General features: G+C 43.5%; 1 protein-coding gene across 1 annotated transcript in view; it reads right to left on the reverse strand.

The window, feature by feature from the left end:
- Nucleotides 1–1106: 1106 nt before the first annotated feature.
- The window catches only part of LOC307066035 (uncharacterized protein), a 35135-nt gene continuing 13248 nt past the window's right edge, over nucleotides 1107–22993 (reverse strand). The window contains exons 3-4 of the mRNA XM_079723089.1: nucleotides 2410–2535; nucleotides 1107–2083 (exon numbers count right to left, since the gene is read on the reverse strand). Of these exons, the coding sequence (XP_079579215.1) occupies nucleotides 1539–2083; nucleotides 2410–2535 (671 nt within the window). The 3' untranslated portion in view covers nucleotides 1107–1538. The remainder of the gene's footprint in view (nucleotides 2084–2409; nucleotides 2536–22993) is intronic.

The raw sequence follows: 22993 nt of genomic DNA on the forward strand, positions 1-22993 counted from the left end.
CAACACATACATTGCACGTTGCCTTTGCATTTTGTTGATAGATTCCATTCTTGTGCAAAAACTTTAGATTGACGTAGACCTACTTGTTTATTTTTGTTTCTTTTGCTTTTACTTTTCAGATTCAAAAAATCATTGACAAGATATCAAGGAGCTTACTATGCTTTCTTCTAGGAGTTTTTTTTTTCAGGTATTACATTCAAGTCTTTACTGTTTTGAGTTAATTTATGCATATGGTGTAAGATAGTGGTCCAGTTTCATTCTTTTGTATGTGCCTTTCAGTTTTCTCAATACTAATTATTGGTGACACTGTCCTTTCCCCCTTGTATATTTTTGGCTCCTTTGTTGTAAATTTATTGATTGCATGCATATGTGTGGGTTTATTTCTGGGCTTTCTAGTCTCTTCCATTGACTTACATCTGTTTTAAGGCCAGTAGCATACTCTTTCGTTTCCATTCTTTGTAACATCGTTTGAAATTAGGGAATGTGATGCCTTCACCTTTTTTATTCTTTCTGAAGATTGCTTTGGCTATTTGGTGTCTTTCTGGTTCCACACAAATTTTAGGATTATTCTGTTTCATGTACATGTTTTTGCATGCAGAGAAGTTTTGGGCTCATTTGTGTAACTTCCAGGTAGTGCGATTGCTAGATCAGATTTAAGACTGTAAGAAACCGGAAACTCTTCCAAACTAGCTGTACCATTTAGCATTCCCATCAGCAATGAATGAAAGTTTCTGCTGCTCTGCATCATTTCTAATTTTTGATATTTTCAGTGTTCTGTATTTTGGCCACTATCATAGGTGTTTAGTGGTATCACATTTAACACACATTTTCCTCAATTAAATCTATGGCATTTTAAACTTTTTCTTACTAAGTTTTAGTCACAGGTTACCATTCAACCTTGAAGTTTTCTATAAGGAAGTTTTGATTTCTATTTTAATTTTTTTTTGCTGCAAATAATTGTTTTGCTGAAAGTTTTACTTTCATTTTAGGTTCGTAGGATTTGCTGGCAAAATAACCACTCTTACACTCAGTTAAACAATAATTCAGAGAGTTCATTGAATTAAAAGATTACATTATACTAATTAAGAACAGTATAACTAAGAAAGTATAGTAAAGACAGGTTTATTACATCACGGAATTGGGGAAGCACCTACATCCAGATGCAAGTAGCACTGGGAAGTCCCTTCAGCAGCAATCTGGAATCCCAGCTGGGAAGGCCCAGTCGGTGCATCCACCCCATGGGTGAGACTTGTTTGGTACTGGAAGGATTCCTGCTTTTAGCATCAGGCCACAGGCTGACGACAGTCAGCCTACGTGCAAATTTGCAGCTCTGGTTATTGTCATAAATGCCTTGGTTTTAAGTCATAAGTCTTGGAGTGTTCTCTGATCCCTGGGGGCTGGCCAGGCCCTCAGGGTGCAAGAAGGCCCCGGACTTATGCCCTATCTTTTTTTTTTTTGAAACTTTCAGGGAAATTTATTCAACGGAAACATTGACTGAAACCATTGAACAGACGGCATAACAACACACAGAGGAACTTCTAACGGCCACCGGAGCCAACGGGTCCCAGCACCCCCACCCCAAGGTCACCAACAAGGTGCCCCCAATACACCCCACCCGGTGGCCCTGCATCCCCCCGCAGTCTCCCTTCTTGAGGGCCCCGTGGGTGGCCTCTCCCCAGGTAGATGGGCACCGGCAATGCCCGCTCCCCCCAGGGCAGACCCTCTATTTCTGGCCCACATGCCCGGGGCCTGGCCCTGCCCGATGGCGGGCACAGGACAGTCCCACAGCAGGGCACGTGCCACCGAGCCGAGGACGTGGAGTCCCGAGGAACAACGGGGTGGCACAGCAGAACACAAGCCCTGGGGGGCCTCCCGCAGACCTCCTGCAGCCGCGGTCCAGGTCTGCCTTCCCAAGGTCCCAGGTGGGCTCCCAGGTCCTGGGGTGGGCGCTGTCTGTGACCATGTCCATGCCGTCTCCCCGCCGGCTCCTGAGACTGGCCTCGGGGTCTCCACGCCAGGCAGGGGTGGGGGCAACTGCTCAGAGGAGAACACACGCACATTTCCACAACAAGCAGCGCTGGGCCTGAATGTACGACCAGAAAAGCACACGTTGAGCTCACGACACTGGCCCACAGAGACCAGAGCCTTGGCTGGCACGAGGCGCACCTCAGGGCTCTGCGGGGGATGATGGCTAGGGTGTGTGTTGGGGGGAGGGGAGCGGGGACGCTCCCTGGGTCCCTCTGGGGCCTACAGGGACACATTTGGGCTTGCCAGTACAGGGAACAGCCTGTCCCAGAGGGGGGACACTGAATAGGGGTCCCCTCTCGGGAGGAAGGCCCAGGAACCTTGAGTGGCCCCTAACGCCTCCCAGGCCAGTGTGGGTGGCAGCCATCTGCAGGTGCCCCTCACCTAGGCCGGGGCTGGCCACTGAGGGCTGCTCCCGGGTGGCAGGCTTTGGGGCTGGTGCTGGCATTGGCAGCGGGTGAGTTGTGGTTCTCCAGGCCAGTCCCAGGTCTCCAGTGGCCATGCAGAAACCTAGAGAGAACAAAACACTCGTCCCTCCCGCCAACAAGTTCTCTTGGGCCCCGCCCGGACCCCCTCCCCCTCTTCTCCACATCTCCTTCCTCCTCCTCCTCCCTCTCCTCCTCCTCCTCTGGAACACGCTTCCCTGCACCCCCACTCACACCAAAGCCAGTTGTGGGGTACTGGGCAACCAGCTACTCAGCGCCCTGCCGCCAAGCTGAGCTGACGCTCTCGCCTGGGATGGTCTCCTCAGTGTTCGCTGTCCTTGTCCCCACTGCCCTTTCAGGCTGCAGGGGGAGGAGACTCGCCCCTGCCCTCACTTGCGCAGAGGCTCCAGGGTGCTGCCTTCCTGGGGCTCCCCTCGAGCGGTGTAGATGATCCTGAAGTTGGACCCTGTCTCTCCCCACAGCCCTTCCTCGCCAGCGCCAGCTCCTTCTGGCAGGGGCGGCCCCGGGGGAGGCGCCTCTAGGCCCCGCGTGGCCTGGGGGCCCATCAGCATCATTAGCTCAGAGCCCACAGGGTGGGCGTTTGAGGGTGGCCAGAAGACAGGGCTGATGCCAGAGCCCCCGACTATACCTCTTTCAGCCTCTGCTGTGTTGGGGGTCTCTCTCTGAGGCTCGGGTACCCCTCGTGCTGCGTATGGTGGCTCCCCGCTTGTGTCGCCGGTGCCTCCCTGAGCTGATTTTGGCTGGGTTGGTGGAGTCCCTTCCAGCTGGTGGATGCCGAGGGGGCTGGGCCTGGGCCTGGGCCTGGGCCTGGGCCTGGGCCTGGGCCTGGCCGCCCCGCCCCTCGGCCCCAGGCAAGGCCCCCACTGTCTCTGTGGACCGCCCCTTCCCCTCGGTAAAATACTTGTGTTGCCTGCTAGGGGAGGGGGTGCCTGGGTATCTTGAGCCTATGCTCCCTAGGGCTTGGGGGGGCTCATGGCCCCAGCCCCCATCTCGTTTCCTAACTCCTCTGCTGCAGGCTGAGGCTTCTGCTTTGCCGGGGATTGGCCCTCATCCCTAGGACACGCTGCCTGGCTGTGGCCTTCCTCCCCAGTCCCGCAGCAGCATGGCACCTGCGTGCGCTTCAGTGACAGGGTGGCCCCTTCCTGGACGGTCTGCGTGCTGCTCTCACGAAACAGCCGTGCCTGCTCCCTGACCGGAGAGACGGGGACACTGGTTCCTGCCAGTACCTGGGCGCCAGAGGCCGTGCGGCCCCTTCCTACTTGCCTCTGCTTCTCCCTGGTCAGTGCCATGGCGGCCTCTAACTCCTCCTCATCTCGAATGAGCTTCAGTAACTCCAGGAAAGTGGGCGCACTCCCTTGCTGCTCCATGAGCTTGAGCTTGCCCTGGAGGGAGGTGCTCATGGAGGCCTGAGCCAGGATGTATTTCAGGCGGATCACGTCTGCCCTTCCCACTGACTCGGGGCTGTGCTTCACAGCGTTCTGCAGCACGGGCTCTAACCGTACCAGAAAGGCAGAGACTTTCCCTCCGGACGTCTGGAAGGTCTGGAGGAACTTTAACTGTGAGGTTCTATAGTCCTCTTTATTCCCGAAGATCTGCTTCAGGGCGTCCAGGCACTGCGCTACAGTCATGGAGTCGCTGTTGGCCCGGAGCGCCGGCATGATGGACAGGGTGGGGCCGTGTAAGCTTTCCAGCAAACGCCGCTGCTTCTCTACCTCAGACACCTGCCACATCCGCATCATCTCAGTCACCTGCTCTAGCCAGGCTTCAAAGTTCTCTTCGCCTGGGCCTGGGCCAGTGTTTCCCGAAAACACCTTCAGTTTCCCCACACGCTTCCTTTCCGAGGCTGCGGGTCTGGTGGCTCGACTGGAGCCAAGCCTTTGGGCTCCACGTCCTCAAGGTACGTCCCCGTGGTTTTGACCACATCTACCATTCTCTGGCCCTCACGTTTCAGGAAGTACTTCAGTCTGTTGATAAATTCATCATCTGACATACGGGGTTTCACCACCACTTCCCAGGTACCTCCCTTTCCTGGGATCTGACTGGGCGTCGAAGCATAATTGACCGTATCGGCCAATTCAATGAAAACTGCCTTGGAGTTGTCTTCCCTTCTGAACATTCTGCCCAGCACACTGTAGGCACCCAGGGGCTGTAAGCCCGCCTTCAGGGTCTCTTTAATTTCCTCTTCACTACACTCCACAGGGATGTCCACGATGAGCAGGGCCTTCCTGGGGTCCAGGTCCATCCCCTTGCATCAATCCTCCAACAGATTCACAGCCATTGCTCCCTCTATCTACGGACTGATCTAGTACAAGGGGCAGTAATCAGCTCACAGAGTTTGACCAGGACTCAAGGAATTCTGAGTCAATGCCAAGTATGAAGGCGGAATCGTTCTGGGTTTGCACAGCCTCTGCTTGCCGTGGACAACTCCTCAAAGTCCAAGGACTCTTCTGTGTGTACTGGAGGTGCCTGCTGGAGATGCCTACAGGCCGAAGCGCCTGTGCTCCACAACCACCACGCGACCACACTCCGCCCCATCTTATCTAATGATTTACAAGGTGTGCTGCCTGCAGGTAGCTCAGCAGTTTGGCTTGTAGCCAGCTCTTAGGGTCACTGCCTGGTCAGAGAGGCCTAGTGCTGCCTCTGAAGCCTGAACAAGACTACTTTACTAGCTTCCCCAACATTAATTTATTCTAATAATAATTCTCCCTGCGTAGATTCTTCATGCACATCTTGGTATGCTGATATTTAAATATCTCATTTTATTTAAGGAAATGTAGGTAAATTTTTTATACTCCATGGTTTCCTCATTATTACTGCTCCTAACAATGTTTCTCAGAAATTTTCTTACGTTCCTTGAATTACATATTTCAATGAAGCCTCTTTTGTTCCCTGTCTTCTCTTTCAATTAAATTTCATCAAAAGTCACCTGGTCCTTGTTGATATACATCCTATCATCGTCCTGTTCTTCAGGCTGTTAATTGGCTGCTTATGTTGTCAACCACATCTCTGCACACAGAACTCTGCCATGGATCAGCACGGCACTGCCAGAATTGTTTCTATGGTTAAACCCTGCTGTGAACAACACCTGTCCATACAAGTCATTCTTTCCCCTCTAGGTTGTTTAGTAACGCCCCTTAAGCCCTTAAGGTTACTATTTTCTGTTGCTGTTCCAGAAGTCAAAATCATTACTTTTTGTTAAGTGCATATTAATTTCTATTGGTAAGAGTAAGTATAGCTTTAGTGATATACATACAGTAAGAGCACTTCTCATCTGATGTCTGTTTTATGTTTGGGATTATAATGTTAAAAGATCCAAAGATATGATTTCAAATACTTTAAAAAATTCCTGCAGAAGAGATCTATTACTTTTATATGACGAAGCTGTTTGCACTAAAAAGCTTCATGCTAAAATTGATATTCTGTTTTAAAAATGTATAAGTAGTTTAAAAGTTATTCTTACCAAATATAATCACTTCCACAAAGAGATTAATTAAACCTTGGCAAAAGCCTCCTGCTAGTTTTGTTTCCACCAGTCAACCTGTCGCCCCTGCCAAGAGATCATCATCCAGCAACCACGATCATCCTCCATTGCTGTACCCTTGAGAGGGTTTTATTGCATCCACATGTGTTCACACAGAGTGAATTCATTCATTCTCCAGGTTTTGCTTTAGGTCCTGCAAAGAACATTCTTGTACACATCTTCCAGAACAAATAATATATGCCTAGGAATGGAATTTGTGGGATACTCAGCTTGATCATGTTTAGAGCAAATATTGGAATAGACGTAAACCTACAGTCTTCCCATAACAGCACTCTCTGTCTTCCTAATATCTTCCACATTTCCTTCATACCAACAATATAGTTTCCATAGAATGAGTCATGTTTATGCTTCTTGCTACAGCGGTTCTTCTTTTCCCAAGGTTAGGCTTTCATCTGCTTCAGTACAGTCCTCTTCCCATAGATTTGCAAGCACAAGCAGTGCTCCCACATTGCCCCCTACTTCACTCTTGCTTTGTTAAATCCCAGTCCTGCCTGGCCTTCCCTCGGATTTTTGTAGATCTAAGTGAACTCTATTGGTACTTCTTAGTACTGTGTCAATATTTAGCACTTGGGCTCCCCAGTTCCCATTAAGACCCACCCCTCCCCATACCCCACACACTGCATAAGGAAGGAGCCCTACTTGCACACAGTACAGTTTGCTCAGATCAGCGACTCAGTCTGGTCACTGTGTACATCAACACGTGCTGGACGTGACTCCTATCATCTGGGAATGGCAGGACAGTCACAGTGTAAGTGACACAACTCACTGCCCGTATCTTCCTTGAAACATTTCTTTCTAAGATACTGGTTATTTCCTTCAGATTTTCTTAAAATCTGTACTGCCTGGATGGACGATGTTGCTTAATACATATGAACATGTCATGTTACTCTGCACACCCAGGTTCAAACTGTCTCTTGAATTTGCTTTCTGTGTGAGTTAGAGATAGATGTGTGTTTTTGTATGAAATACTGTGATAATTTACCTCAAGAATAATTAAATAATGCTGTTATAGGGGCTTGAAATATTGCATGGCAGATAGTAAGGACTGTAAAGTTACCTTTAGTTAACTGGATGTGTCATTTTTTTGGTCATGGTTATTAAGAAACTGACCTTGGCCTACATTATATTTTGGCTGTTGTCTTTTTCTAATTATTTTCCATATAGATGTTCCTTAAGATAACATTTTTCAAAGCATACATTATATACCATATATATATATATATTTTTTGCCATACAAGTGTACAATTAAATGACACTCCACAGTTAGGTAGTTGAACTATGTAGAACCACAGGCATGACATCAACGATTGAAGACTTCAGACCGTTTTCCCCAATTCTTAAACTTTATACATACATTTAACTGAATCTGATATTTCAAAATTCAGTGCTTATCAAGATATTATTTTTCCTATTGTGTGTTCCTTCTGAAATGAAAATTATTTTTTTTTCTTGGTACCTACCAGAGAATCTTTTAGAATTCCAGAGACTTATTATTTTGTGTAAATGTGTTATTTATTACCTTACCTGCTTGATTTATCATGGGTTATGTAAATGCTTTATCAGTTATTATTGTGATATACAGATTTTAAAAAATATTTTCTTACATCATACTCACATGTGATTAACATTATAAAGGTTAAGGATTAGGGAAGACAGTCTCAAATCTCAATGATGATTTCATGCCTGGAGTTTTATAAGCCAGTACATAGGTAGACGTTCTAACTATGGACTACCATTTAATTATCCAGATACATTGCAAAATATATATATAGTATGTAGGGGCTTCCCTGGTGGCGCAGTGGTTAAGAGTCCGCCTGCTGATGCAGGGGACACGGGTTTGAACCCTGGTCCAGGAAGATCCCACACACCATGGAGCAACTAAGCCTGTGTGCCACAACTACTGAGCCTGCACTCTAGAGCCCAACGAACCACAACTACTGAGTCTACGAGCCACAACTATGGAAGCCCGGGCACCTAGAGCCTGTGCTCTGCAACAAGAGAAGCCACCAGAATGAGAAGCCCACATGCCACCACAAAGAGTAGCCCCTGCTCTCAGCAACTAGAGAAAACCCGTGTGCAGCAGTGAAGACCCAATGCAGCTAAAAAATTAATAAAATTAAAAAAAATTATATTAAAAAAAGCTCAATGAGGTACCACCTCACACCTGTTTACAATGGCTGTCATCAGAAAGAACAAGCATTGGCAATGGTGTGGAGAAAAGGGAACCCTGTCCACTATTGCTGGGATTGTAAGTTGGTGCAACATTTATGGAAAACATTACGAAAGTTCCTCAAAAATTAAAACCGTCAGATGAACCAGGTATTGCACTTTGAAGTATTTACTGGCAGAAAAGAAAAACAGTAATTTGAGAAAATATAGGCATTTGAATATTCATTGTAGCATTATTTCCAGTAGCCAAGATAGAGAAGCAGCCTAAGTGTCCATCAACAGATGAATGCTTAGAGGAGATGTTGCATGTCCATTCCACACAGTGGAAATATCAGTCACTCTTAAGAAAAGAAGTCCAGCCATTTGCAACAACATGGATGGATCTAGAGGATTTTATGCTAAGTGACAGAAATCAGGTGTAGAAAGACAAATACTGCACGATCTCACTTATACGTGGAATCGAAGAAGCAAAAGCACAAGACAAGGGAAACATTCACAGATAAAGAACAAATGTGTGGCTGCCAGAAGGAAGGGCAGTGCCGTGGCGGGTAAAACAGGTGAAGGAGGTTAAGAGGCACAAACCTCTATATAATAGATAAGTCACGGGGATGTAATATCCAGTATAAGGAATATGTTTAGAAGGACCATGGTGGTAGCTCTGAGGAAAGATGGCTACACATATCATTATGATCATTTCATAAAGTATGCAAATGTTACCTCATATAGTACAGCCAATACTAATACTGTTGTATATCAATTATATTTCAATAAAGAGAGACTCCATCGTAGAGAGAAACCATACAAAACTTGTGTGGAAAAGCCTGTAACTAGGGCTCATGCCTTACCTTATATCAGAATATACATCTTTGAGAAACAAAACAAATGTCATATATAACTGCATAGCAGGGTGATAATTAGTTGGAAATAATATTATATGTTAGTGCAGCTTCTATCAGAAATAATTTGTCCCTTCTTTGTTCACACAAAATACATCCAACCTTGTACGTTAAGGATAGAAGGAAAGGAGAAAAAGTTCTACCAAAATATGACTTCAGTCACACATGAGGATTTCTTAAGTTTCATGAGATTCCTCTTGAATCAGAGTCCTATATGGAGGCCTCATCACTCATAACACATTAAGCTGAAACAGAGAAATAAAACTTAAATAAATCCTACCATTTATTGAAGAAAAAGGAGGTACCCAGTGGTCTCTGGTCCACAGCAAATGTGCAGTTTCGCTGAGCAGATGTTCTCAGGTCCCTATTCCATACGGCCAGGAATGGGAAATGATCTTTTCTGGACTCTGTCTTTTCCCCTGAGAATGGATATCCAGTATTTTGTGTTTTGTTGTTCTTCACTTAACCTACTAACATCCAACAGAGTATTACAAACTATGCCTTCCTTGAGCAATAGGCACTTTTCCCCAGTACCTTCCCAGGACCTTTAGCCCATGTGCCACAACTACTGAAGCCCACGTGCCCTAGAGCCCGTTCTCTGCAACGGGATAAGCCACCGCAACGAGAAGCCTGCGCACTACAAAGAGGAGTGGCCCCCGCTCGCCACAACTAGAGAAAGCCCACGTGCAGCAACAAGGACCCAATGCAGATAGATAGATAGATAAATAAAATTTATTAAAGAAAACTACAGTGAGATATCACCTCACACCCCTTAGAAGGGTTATCGTCAAAAAGCCAAGAGATAACAAGTATTGAGCAGAATGTGGGAAAGAAAAAGGATCACTAGTGCACTGCTGGGAAATTAGAAAAGATACCAATAACTGCAAATATATCCCGAGTTCATGGATTGGTAGGCAGTATTGTCAAGATGTCAATACTACCCAAAGTGATCAACAGATTCAACACAATTCTTAGCAAAATCCCAACAGCGTTTCTTGAGGAAATACATAAATCCATCCTAAGATTCATATGCAATCTAAAGACCCTCATAGCAAAAACAAGTTTGAAAATAACAAAGTTGGAGGTCACACAATTATTTCAACATTATCACAAAGCTAAACTAATCAAAGTGGCAGAGTACTGGCATGAAGACAGACCCATGGAACAGAACAGAGACGTCAGAAATAAACTCTTGTGTATATGGTCACATGATGTTCCACAGGGTGTCAGTACCACTCAGTGGGGGAAGGTCAGTCTACTGAACTTTGCTGCGAGGAGATCAAGATGGTGGAGTAGAAGGATGTGGAGCCCATCTTCTCCCACAAATACACCAAAATACATCTCCACATGGAACGATTCTCACAGGATACTCACTGAGAGCTGGCAGATCATCTCATACAACGAAAACCGCAAGAAAGATCCCCACTTAACCGGTTAGGACGAAAGGGGGAAGAAAGGAGTTGGGATGGCAACTGCACCCCTGGGAGGGAGCTGTGAAGGAAGAAAGGTTCCCACACCCCGGGAAACTCCTCGACTGTCCGAGAGGTCCACCAGGACGGGTGGGGGGGGGCGGAGCTTTCAATGCTAGAGAGGAGAGTGCAGGAGCTGGCCTGTGGCCAGAAGGCTAGGGAGAGAGCAGCACAGCCAGTCCTTGCCCTGCTGCTGCATTTCCCAGCCCGAGGTGTGTGCCTCCTGGTGTGCACAGCAACTGAGTGCTGAAACTCAGGCCTCGGCGACATACTCGGCGAGAGGTTTCAGTTTTGCTGTGCAGAGACGGCCCAAAGGTCCTGGAGTGTGGTCTGGGCCACAGCTGGGGTTATGTGCAGGACACAGTGCAGGTTTGCAATAGGAGCCCACAATCAATGCACAAAGGGAGGGGCATGGGTCTGCTATGGTAGCCTCATTATCAGGGTGCTCAGGGGGGCACAGCTCTGGCTGTCGCAGGCTTTGGGAGTGCGAATGGGTGGCAGGTTTGGGGAGTGCACACGTGTCACTGGAGGGGCATCTGACCCGATTATTAGCACTCTGGCAGCAGGGTTGAGTTGGGGAATGGCACCAGCAGCAGCGGACTTTGTGGGCTCACACACGTGGAGTTGGGGCTGAATCTGAGCCTATTACCAGTGCTCCTGCGGTGGAGATGGGTCTGAGGGCAGCACCAGCAACCATGGACTTTGTTGGCACACACACCGGGTAGCAGGTGGTGTCGTAGAGTCACACATCCCAGTGGAGAGCTACTGGGGAGGAATACATCATAGCTCCTTTCCCAGCAGGGTGATCCAGTCCTGCCTACCTCATGTCACAGCTTAGAATTGGACTTGGGGGCTTCTACCCCAACCAGTACTCCAACTACAGGGCTGTTGAAGCCACCGAGCAAAGAAGAGGCCCTGCCAAACATCCACTGTAGGCTCTGGTCACCACAACAACAAACATACCACATATCAAGAGGACAACAGCCAGCACACCCTGACAAAAGACATGGCAAGCGTCCATACCAAAATAGCCCTTGCACCAAAAATTTTGGACTCCCACACACAGTCTACTCAGCGATGCTCCCGCATAAAAGCAGCCCTTCAACAGTAGATAACTGTTGCTCCTAAATTCATAGAGAAATATAAATAAGATGAAAAAGCAGAGGAATACTTCCAATTAAAAGAACAAGATAAATCTCCTGAAACAACAAAAAATTAAACAGACCTCTTCAGTCTATAAACCCCAAGTTCACAAAGGAGGTAATAAAAATGCTGATGGTATTAAGAAAGACTATCAAATAGAACTGCAGATCACTGTAGCAAGGAACTAGAAAACATAAAGAGGAGCCAAAGGAAACTAGAAAACTCAACTGCCAAGATAAAAACCTAACTAAATGTAATGAATAAGGAGACTAAATAAGGCAGAAGAACAAATAAGTGATCTGGAAGACAGAGTAACAGAAATCACACAATGAGAAGAGCTGAGAGACCTACATCAAGATACATTAAAATGGCAAAAGTTAAAGAGAGGATTCTAAAGGCAGCAAAAGAAAAAGTCAGTTACAAGGGAACCCCCATAAGGCTATCAGCTGACTTCTCTATAGAAACTCTTGCAGACCAGAAGGTAGTGGCAACATATATTCAAAGTCCTGAAAAGGACAAACCTGCAACCTAGAATACTCTAGCAAGATTATCATTTAGAATAGAAGAGGTAAAGAACTTTTCAGACAAGCAAAAACTAAAAAAATACAGCAATCCTAAACCCACCCTAAAAGAAATATTGAAAAGATCTTCTCTAAACAGAAAAGAAGCAAGAATCTATAGGAAAGGGAAAAATCACAATACAAAAGGCAAATATATAAAAGGATTGAAAATCACATAAATGAGCCAATTCACAGATTAAAAAACAATCAAAAAAATTTTATGAAAGCAATTATAACTACAACAAACAGCAAAAGGATAAACATGAAGATGTAAAATAGGACATCAAAATCACAAAATGTGAGGGTTAACATACTTGAAAACCAGGGTAACCACAAATCAAAAACATACAATAGAGTCACAAAAACCAAAAAGAAAGGAACTCAAGCATAATGCAAAAGAAAACTATCAAACCACAAAAGTAAAAACAAAAAGACAAAAGGAACACAGAAGAAATACAATATCAACTGGAAAACAAGGTTTAAAATGGCAGTAAGTACAAACTTATCAAGAATTACTTCAAACGTCAATGGACTAAATTCTCCAGTCAAAAGACATAGTGGCAGGGCTTCCCTGGTGGCGCAGTGGTTGAGAGTCCGCCTGCTGATGCAGGGGACGTGGGTTCGTGCCCCGGTCCAGGAAGATCCCACATGCCACGGAGCGGCTGGGCCTGTGAGCCATGGCCGCTGAGCCTGCGCGTCCGGAGCCTGTGCTCCGCAACAGGAGAGACCACAACAGTGAGAGGCCCGCATACCTCAAAAAAAAAAAAAAAAAAAAAAAGACATAGTGGCAGATCACAAAATAAAACAAGAACCTACAATATGCTTCCTATAAGAGACCCACTGTAGAGCAAATAACACATACACATTGAAAGTGAGGGGATGGAAAAAGATAGTTCACACAAATGGAAATGACAAGAAAGTGAGGGTACCAATACCCATATCAGACAAAATAAACTTTAAAACAAAGGCCATAAGAAAAGACAAACAAGGACACTATGCCATGATAAAAGGATCACTACAAGAAGAGGACATTATATTAACATATACGCACCCAATATAGGAGCACCTAAATACATAAAACAAAATACAGATATAAAGGGAGGAATTGAAGGGAATTCAATAATAAGATGCTTTAATACCCCACTAATATTTTTTTTTTTTTTTTTTTTGTGGTACGCGGGCCTCTCACTGCATCGGCAGGCAGACTCTCAACCACTGCGCCACCAGGGAAGCCCCCCCACTAATATTAATGGACAGATCTTCCAGACAGAAAAACAATAAGGCAACAGAGATCCTAAATGACACAATAGAACAGTTAGGCTTAATTGATACCTACAGGATATTACATCCAAAAAACCCAGAATACACATTCTTTTTCAAGCGCAGATGGAATATTCTCTACAATACACCACATACAAGGATAAAAAATAAATCTCAAATAACTTAAATGGATAGAAATTATTTCAAGCATCTTTTCTGACCACAACGGCATGAAACTAGAAATTAATCACAGAAAGAGAAATAAGAAAATGATTACATGCAGACTAAACAACATGCTACTAAAAAACCAATGCATCAACGATTAAAGCAAAGAGGAAATCAAAAAATATGTTGAGACAAATGACAATGAAAACGCAACCATAAAAAAAAAATCTATGGAATGCAGCAAAAACAATCCTAAGAGGGAATTTCATAGTGATAGAGGCCTAATTCAAAAAAGAAAAAAAGGGCTTCCCTGGTGGCGCAGTGGTTGAGAGTCCGCCTGCCGAGGCGGGGGACGCGGGTTCGTGCCCCGGTCCGGGAGGATCCCGCATGCCGCGGAGCGGCTGGGCCCGTGGGCCATGGCCGCTGGGCCTGCGCGTCCGGAGTCTGTGCTCCGCGACGGGAGAGGCCGCGACAGTGAGAGGCCCGCGTACCGCAAAAAAAAAAAAAAAAAAAAAATCTCAAACAACCTAAACTATCACCTAGAAGAATTAGAAAAAGAAGAACAAAACCTAAAGTCCAGAAGGAAGAAAATAATAAAGATCAGAGAGGAAATAAAACAGTGATTAAAAAATAGAAAAAAATTAATAAAAACAATTGTTGGTTTTTTCAATAGATAAAAATTGACAAACTTCTGACCAGCCTCATCAATAACAAGAGAGGACCCAAACAAACAAAATAAGAAATGAAAGAGAAATAACAGCTGATACCACAGAAATACAAAAAATCATAAGACAATTCTATGAAGTTATATGCCAACAAAATCGACAACCTAGAAAAAATATACAAATTTCTAGAAACATACAGCCCCCCAAAATTGAATCAAGAAGAAACAGATAATTTGAACAGACTGATCACTAGAAATGAAATAGAATCTGTAATTTAAAAAAAACAAAAAACAAAACAGGGCTTCCCTGGTGGTGCAGTGGTTAAGAATCCGCCTGCCAATGCACGGGACACGGGTTCGAGCCCTGGTTCGGGAAGATCCCACATGCCGCGGAGCAACTAAGTCCGTGTGCCACAACTACTGAGCCTGCACTCTAGAGCCCGTGAGCCACAACTACTGAGCCTGCGTGCTGCAACTACTGAAGCCCACGTGCCTAGAGCCCATGTTCCACAACAAAAGAAGCCACCACAATGAGAAGCCTGTGCACCGCAACGAAGAGTAGCCCCCATTCGCCGCAACTAGAGAAAGCCCGCACGCAGCAACGAAGACCCAGTGCAGCCAAAAATCATAAATACATAAAAATAAATAAATAAATAAATTTATAAAAACAGAACAAAACCAAACTCCCTGCAAACAAAAGTCTGGGACCAGATGGCTTCATTGGGGAATTCTACCAAACATACAAAGAACTTATACCTACCCTTCTCAAACTCTTTCGCAAGACTTAAGAGGAGGGCACATTCCCGAAGTCATTCTATGAAGCCGCCATCGCCCTGATACCAAAAACCAGAGAAAGACAATACCAAAAAATAAGATTACAGGCCAATATCTTTGATGAATATACATGCAAAAATCCTCAAAAAATATTAGCAAACTGAATTCAGCAACATATAAAAAGGATCATATACCATGATCAAGTTGGATTCATTCCAGGGTCACAAGGAGTTCAACATTCACAAATCAATCAACATGAGACACCACATCAACAAAAGAAAAAAACACATGATCATCTTAATAGATGCAGAAAAAGCATTTGATAAAATTCAACATCCATTCATGATAAAAACTCTCACCAAAGTGGGTATAGAGGAAATATCTCTCAATATAATAAAAGGCATTTTTGACAAACCCACGACAAAGGCAGCAAGAATATATAATGGAGAAAAGACAGTCTCTTTAGCAAGTGGTGCTGGGAAAGTTAGACAGCTGCATGTAAATCAGTGATGTTAGAAAATTCCCTCACACCATACACATAAACTCAGAATGATTTAAAGACTTATAAGGGCTTCCCTGGTGGCGCAGTGGTTGAGAGTCCGCCTGCCGATGCAGGGGACACGGGTTCGTGCTCCGGTCCGGGAAGATCCCACATGCCGCGGAGCGGCTGGGCCCGTGAGCCATGGCCGTTGAGCCTGCGCGTCCGGAGCCTGTGCTCCGCAATGGGAGAGGCCACAACAGTGAGAGGCCCACATACCTCAAAAAAAAAAAAAAAAAAAAAAAAAGACTTATAAAATATAAGACATGATACCAGGGAACTCCTAGAAGTAGACACAGCCAAAACATTCTGACAGGCGCTTCCCTTGTAGTCCAGTGGTTAAGAATCTGCCTTCCAATGCAGGGTATGTGGGTTTGATCCCTGGTCAGGGAACTAAGATCCCACGTGCCGCGGGGCACCTAAGCCCACATGGCACAACTACTGAGATCACACGCTCTGGAGCCTGTGCGCCACAACTAGAAAGAAAAGCCCACATGCCACAACGAAGAGCCAGTGCACCTCAATGAAGAGCCCATGTACTGCAACTAAGACCCAATGCAGCCAAATAATTTTTTTAAAAAAATTCTGACATAAATCGTAGCAATATTTTCTTAGATCAGTCTTCCAAGGCAAAAGAAATAAAAGCAAAAATAAACAAATGGAACCTAATCAAACTTATAAGTTTTGCATAGCAAAGGAAACCATCAACAAAACGAAAAGACAACCTATAGCCTGGGAGAAATACTTGCGAACAATGTGACTGACAAGGGCTTAATTTCCAAAATATACACACAGCTCATACAATTCAATATACAAAAAAACCCACCAAAAAACCGATCCAGTCAAAAGTTGGGTAGAAGGGGCTTCCCTGGTGGGGTAAGAAGACCTAAATAGACATTTCTCTAAAGACATACAAATGGCCAATAGGCACATGAAAAGATGCTCAGAATCACTCATTACTAGAGAAATGCAAATCAAACCTACAATGAGGTACCACCTCACACTGGTCATAATGACCATCATGAAAAAGTCTACAAGTAACAAATGTTGGAGAGGGTGTGGAGAAAAGGGAACCCTCCTACACTGTTGGTGGGAATATAAGTTAATGCAGCCACTATGGAAAACAGTATGGAGGTTCCTTAAAAAAGTAAAAATAGGGCTTCCCTGCTGGTGCAGTGGTTGAGAGTCCGCCTATCGATGCAGGGGACACGGGTTTGTGCCCCGGTCTGGGAAGATCCCACGTGCCGCGGAGCGGCTGGGCCCGTGAGCCATGGCCGCTGAGCCTGCGCGTCCGGAGCCTGTGCTCCTCAACGGGAGAGGCCACAACAGTGAGAGGCCCGTGTACAGCAAAAAAAAAAAAAAAAGAATTCAAAAAGTAAAAATAGAGTTACCACATGATCCTGAAATCCCACTCCTGGGAATATATCTGGAAAAGATGAAAACTCTAATTCAAAAAGGATACATGCATGCCAATGTTCATAGCAGCGATATTTACAACAGCCAAGACATGGAAGCAGTGTACATGTCCGCTGACAGATGAATGGATAGGGTGGAATATTACTCAGCCATAAAAAAGAATGAAATATTGCCATTTGCAGAAACATGGATGGACCTAGGGATTATCATACTAAATGAAGTCAGTCAGACAAAGAAAGACAAACATTATATGATATTACTTACATGTGTGTTGTAGTTGTTCAGTCAGGGACGAAAACGAGTCCAACACACGAGACGTATGCGTTAAAGCGCAGTGGTAGAGGGCTGCAGCTCGCTCAGGCAAAACAGCCAAGCCCTCAGTCCACTATGGCGTATTGATTTAAGCTTTATCTAATACAAAGAGGTTCTTTTTAGCACAAGCTGTATCGTCCTTGAACATCTAAGCAATGCACCTCCTTACTTTCTTATGTTCCCGATTATACCAAGGACATGCGTGGATCAGTGCCCAGAGCAATCAGTACTGCTTGCAGTCCTGAAACATTCTCAGGCACCCAGCTTGTTAGGTGAGCTGACTCTTGGGTCACGTCTTTTCCCATGTCCTCAGTTACCCTGCTACATATGTGGATCTAAAAAATGATACAAATGAACTTATTTACAAAACAGAAACAGACTCACAGATACAGAAAACAAACTTACGGATACCAAACAGGAAAGAGGGGGAAGGATAAATTAGGAGTATGGGATTAACAGATACACAAGGATGGTTCAACATATATATACTACTATATAGAATAGATAAAAAACATATATATACTACTATATAGAATAGATAAAAAACATATATATACTACTATATATAAAATAGATTAAAAAAAAACATTTACCATATAGCACAGGGAAGTATATTCAATATCTCATAAAAACCTATAATGGAAAATAACCTGAAAAAGTGTGTGTGTGTGTATATGTATGTATCTGTATATATACAGATATAAAACTGAGTCACTTTGTTGTACGCTGAAACCAGCACAATATTGTAAATCAAGTATAATTCAATAAAATAAACAAGCAAATGAACAAATAAATAATTTGTAGAGTGAATTAAAAAAAAGATGTTGAGGAAACAATATCCACATCAAAGAATGTAGTAGGACCATTATCTTACACAATATACAGAAATTAATGGAAAATGGATCAAAGACCTAAACATAAGACCTGAACGTATAAAAGTCCTATAAGTAAATATAGGGAAAAACTTGTTGACACTGGATTCAGCAATGATTAATTGGATATAACACCAAGAGCACAGGCCACAAAGTAAAAACAGATAAACTGGACTACATCAAAATCCTAAACTGTTGTTCATCAGAGCACAATCAAGTGAAAAAACACTGAAATGGGAGAAAATATTTGCAAATGATATAACTGAGTATAGGTAAAAATTGAGAATACATAAAGACCTCTAAAAGGGTCTGATCGCCAGTTCCACCACGGCAGGGGGCCTTTCCCCAATTCAATCCTCAACACTAATATAAAAAATACAGACCTGATGACTAAATAAACAAAAATCAAGACCATACATAATGCACAGAAATGTACAAAATGAAAGTAGCAGTGCCTTAAACAAAACGAACTATAGCTTATCATCGAAGGTATCACACCAATTCATAAGCTTTTATTAACATGCTTCAAAATTAGGTGTTGGGGCTTCCCTGGAGGCGCAGTGGTTGAGAGTCTGCCTGCCGATGCAGGGGACACAGGTTCGTGCCCCAGTCCGGGAAGATCCCACATGCCGTGGAGCGGCTGGGCCCGTGAGCCATGGCCACTAAGCCTGCGCATCCGGTGCCTGTGCTCCGCAACGGGAGAGGCCGCAACAGTGAGAGGCCCGTGTACCGCAAAAAAAAAAAAAAAAAAATTAGGTGCTGAGGTAGAATGAATAAAGGCACACACAGGTGACAAACTGTGTAGCGTGAGCAACAGTTTAGTCAACAGCCTCACAGATGTGAGGACGAGAACGTGGACAATGTTATTCGTAGGAGAAATTCCTAGACCATTTACTGAGGCTCATAAAGGGTGATCGTTGATATATGTAAGCAACGTTGTCACAGTGCCCTCGAGACATGCTTCTGTGACCCTCCTCAACCAGAATAAGAACCTGGAAAGACGTATCAGTCAGGCTCTCAGGATACTTTCTATCTCACACTGTAGAACATGCTGTCCACTCCAGTAAGTAGCTTCAAGTGGTGACTTTGTATGCAGCTGGAGAATACTGCAAGGTATGAGGGAAAGTATTCTCTATAAAAACTTTCTGCTACCAAGTAAACCCACTCCATAGAGTCCACCAGAAGTTTTCCACTAACTAAAAGTGGATTCTCACAGTAAAAACACTGGATAAAATTTCAAACCCTAGGAATATCTATTTCAGAAGCAAGTTTTAGAGTCAAATCAGGCAAACTTAAAGAACATATGAAATCAGGAAGTGTCTACATTACCCAACTAGGAAGAGCACGCCAAGAGAGAAAAAAATATAAGACATGGGGGTCAGATATGATAGGATCTTGAGATGGGACCATGTTCTCTACCCAGAGACACCAAGCTAAGAGCCTGAAAAGGTTCACATATGCTCCTCTTGGAGGACTGGGGATCAAAGAGAAGATGTCTCTGTCCATGGTCCTTACAGTTTTCCTAAGTAACAATTACATAAGGTTCAGTCCACCTGGCCACCACTCGCATCACTGAAGTATGTGGCAAAAGCAGAATGGAAGAAATGGCTGGGAAATCTAACTAAGCAGAAAGGGCTTCAGACAGCTTCATGTAGGTTATGAGGTCCAGATGGAATTAAAGAACAGCCAGTGTTTACTATCTGTTACTATCTGTTGATTACATCTTCTCAGAACATCAAATGGGGATTAAACTGACATAGGTTCAAGGGTTGGACTCCGGAAGCATCAACTCTTATCGCTATGGACTAAGAACTGAGCATCCAGTGGAATCAAGACCAGAAGGAGAGATGAGGGGGGAGCAAGAGACCCCTTTAAAACAGCCTGCCTCATGCTTCTTAAAGTCAAGAAACACCGAGTTCACAGAACGCATATAACAAAGTGTTGTGGATCAAGATAAAGACTGACTTTATCTTTGTTGGAGCTACAGCACCACTGGAAGGTGAAGGGGTAAATTTCACACACTGAAGCACAGAGTGAGAAGTTCCAGAGAAAAATTTCCTCTGCGAGCTCACAAGGAATAAACTTCCGTTTTCCCAGAGAACTCTCGCAACAATGAGAGAGTTTCCCAAACACTATTAAGGGTGTGGCGTCATCTCTGCCCTTCTGACATCTGACCTGTGTTCACACTTTTGCTACTTTCCCACTCATTAGGTTTTTTGATACTTTCATGTCACTCTTGACAGTCCAGGGCTCATTCTCTTGCTTCAAGATGGAGATAATATTCAGATCAGAAAGAGAAATCCCTGCTTATTAGAAGTAAGAAATGTGAAGTGCTGTGGCTCTTCCAGAATCCCAGCTCTTTGTTCAGCTGGGTAGTAAGGACATTACAGGTGGGTCTGCAAAAACATTTCACAAATTCATCCACCGCCTCCTTTTGAATGCAGAGGGAACAGTGTAATATGCAGACACCTAGCTCTCTTCCTAGAACTACTGAATCTAAAGCACAGGGGTAGAAAACACAGGAAATCGGGTACTTTAAAAGTTTCCCATTGCACTTTATAAATACTCAAGCTCTGGAACAACCTCCAATGTATCATGAAATGGGCAGATCACCTGAAGAAAAGGACAGTTTAAACTACTGACACTGCACATCCTGAAGCATTTCATGTCCGAGTCAACAGGGATTTCAGATCAGTCAGGCAAAACAGGGGCTCCCAAGAGGCACACAGGAAAAATGCAAAGATATCCAAGAGCAGATCCCAACTTCTAGAGGGAAGTTATCCTCACCCAGGGAGACCAGGTTCCTGTAGGTCTCCAACAACCCGTCCCTGTACAAGGCCCTCTGAGCAGGGTCCAGGCATTCCCACTCCTCCTGAGAGAATTCTACGGCCACATCCTTGAATGTCAACTGTGCCTGAAATGAAAACACATTTCACTAAGGGGCCATGAGGAGGGTCCTTATTTTTACACAATGTGAGAAGGGGAGAGAGGGGTAACAATCAATCTGGTTGAAATATGTAAATGGCAAAGCTAGGTAAAGGTATTTGGAGCAAATTATGTGTCTCTACTTTTAATGTCTTATGTTTTATGTAAGAGAGTATGATAGCTTCCAAACAATGTAGATTTTTGATGTTTGTCGACAATACATGAAATACACACAAATAAAACTGAACACCAATTGTCTATACAGATATTATGTTCTACACACTGAGATATTCAGTATCTAGATGAGCTACATTATGAGTGGCGTTTTCAGAGATGACAAAGTCCACAGTGGATTTAAAGAAAGGTCAGAATCTTAAATTATGATCAATAACAACCACAATGACTAAAAGGGTCTAAATACTTCCTATATGATAAGCGGTATTCTAAATGTTACATGTATTAACTTGTTATCAACAGAATAGCTCATTAGAGAAAGATGTGTTCCCATCGTACAGAGGAGAAAACTGTCAGAGACACTCTGAGAAACTCGACTCAGGTCAACAGATAAGAAATGACACAGCAAGCACCTGAACTCAGGTGGCTGGGATCTGGAATTGAAGCTAAAGAGTGTCAAAGAATTGGAACTGTTAAAATTCACAAATCTAAGGACATGTATAGGCTAAAAGGATGGAAAAAGATATTCTATCCTACAGAGAGTAGAGGTGGCTACATAATATCAGACAAACTAAAAACAAAAACTGACACAAGGGACAAAGGATATTATATAATTAAAAATGGTCGATTCAATAAGAAGATTCAACAATTATAAATACACACACACACGCACACACATCTAACATTAGAGCTCCCAAAAATGTGAGGTAAAAATTAACAGAAATGAAGAGAGAAATGGACAGCAGCACAGTAATAGTATGACATTATAAGACCCCAGTTTTATTTATGGATGGAACCATACAGAAGATCAATAAGGAAACAGAGAATGTCAATAACACTACAGGCTGACTGGACGTAACAGACATGTACACATCACAACCACCCAACAACAGCAGAAAAGACATTCTTCCCAACTATCCATGGAACATTCTCCATAACAGACCACATGTTGGGGCGCAAAATAAACCTCAAATTGAAGAAGACTGAGGTCATAAAAGTATCTTATCTAACCACAATGAAATGAAAAGAGAAATAAGCAGACGGGGGGAAAAAAACACCAAAAATGTGGGGGTAAAAGCCAAAAACCAATGGGCCAAAGAAGAAGTCACAAAGGAATTTTTAAAATATCTGGAAGAAAATAAAAATAAGACATACCAAAATTTATAAGATACAGTGAAAGCTACACTGAAAAATGCTTATAATAAAGAAAAGATCTCAAATCAGAAATCTATTTTTACACCTAAAGGAAACAGAAAAAGAAGAAAAAAACTAAACCCAAATTTAGAAGAAGAGGTAAATCAGAAAGATGAGACCACAGATAAATGAAACAGAAAATAGAAATATATAAACTAACAAACCAAGAGTTGGTGTTTTGACAAAATTAAATTTACAAACTCTTAGCTACACTATGAAAAAAAGAAGATTCAAGTAACTAAAAACAGATATAAAAGGAGAGAGATTGCAACTGATGTCACAGAAATTTTTACAGGATTATAAGCGAGTACAATATACAATAATAGGCCAAAAAAATTACATAATATAGAAGATAGAGGAAAATTCTTAGAAACATATAACCTACTAAGCCCTAATCACTGAGAAAAAGTCTGAACAGAAATATAACTGAAGAGATTCAAGCAGTAATCA

The sequence above is a fragment of the Hyperoodon ampullatus genome (genome assembly GCF_949752795.1).
Source record: "Hyperoodon ampullatus genome assembly, chromosome: 18".
NCBI lineage: Eukaryota > Metazoa > Chordata > Mammalia > Artiodactyla > Ziphiidae > Hyperoodon > Hyperoodon ampullatus.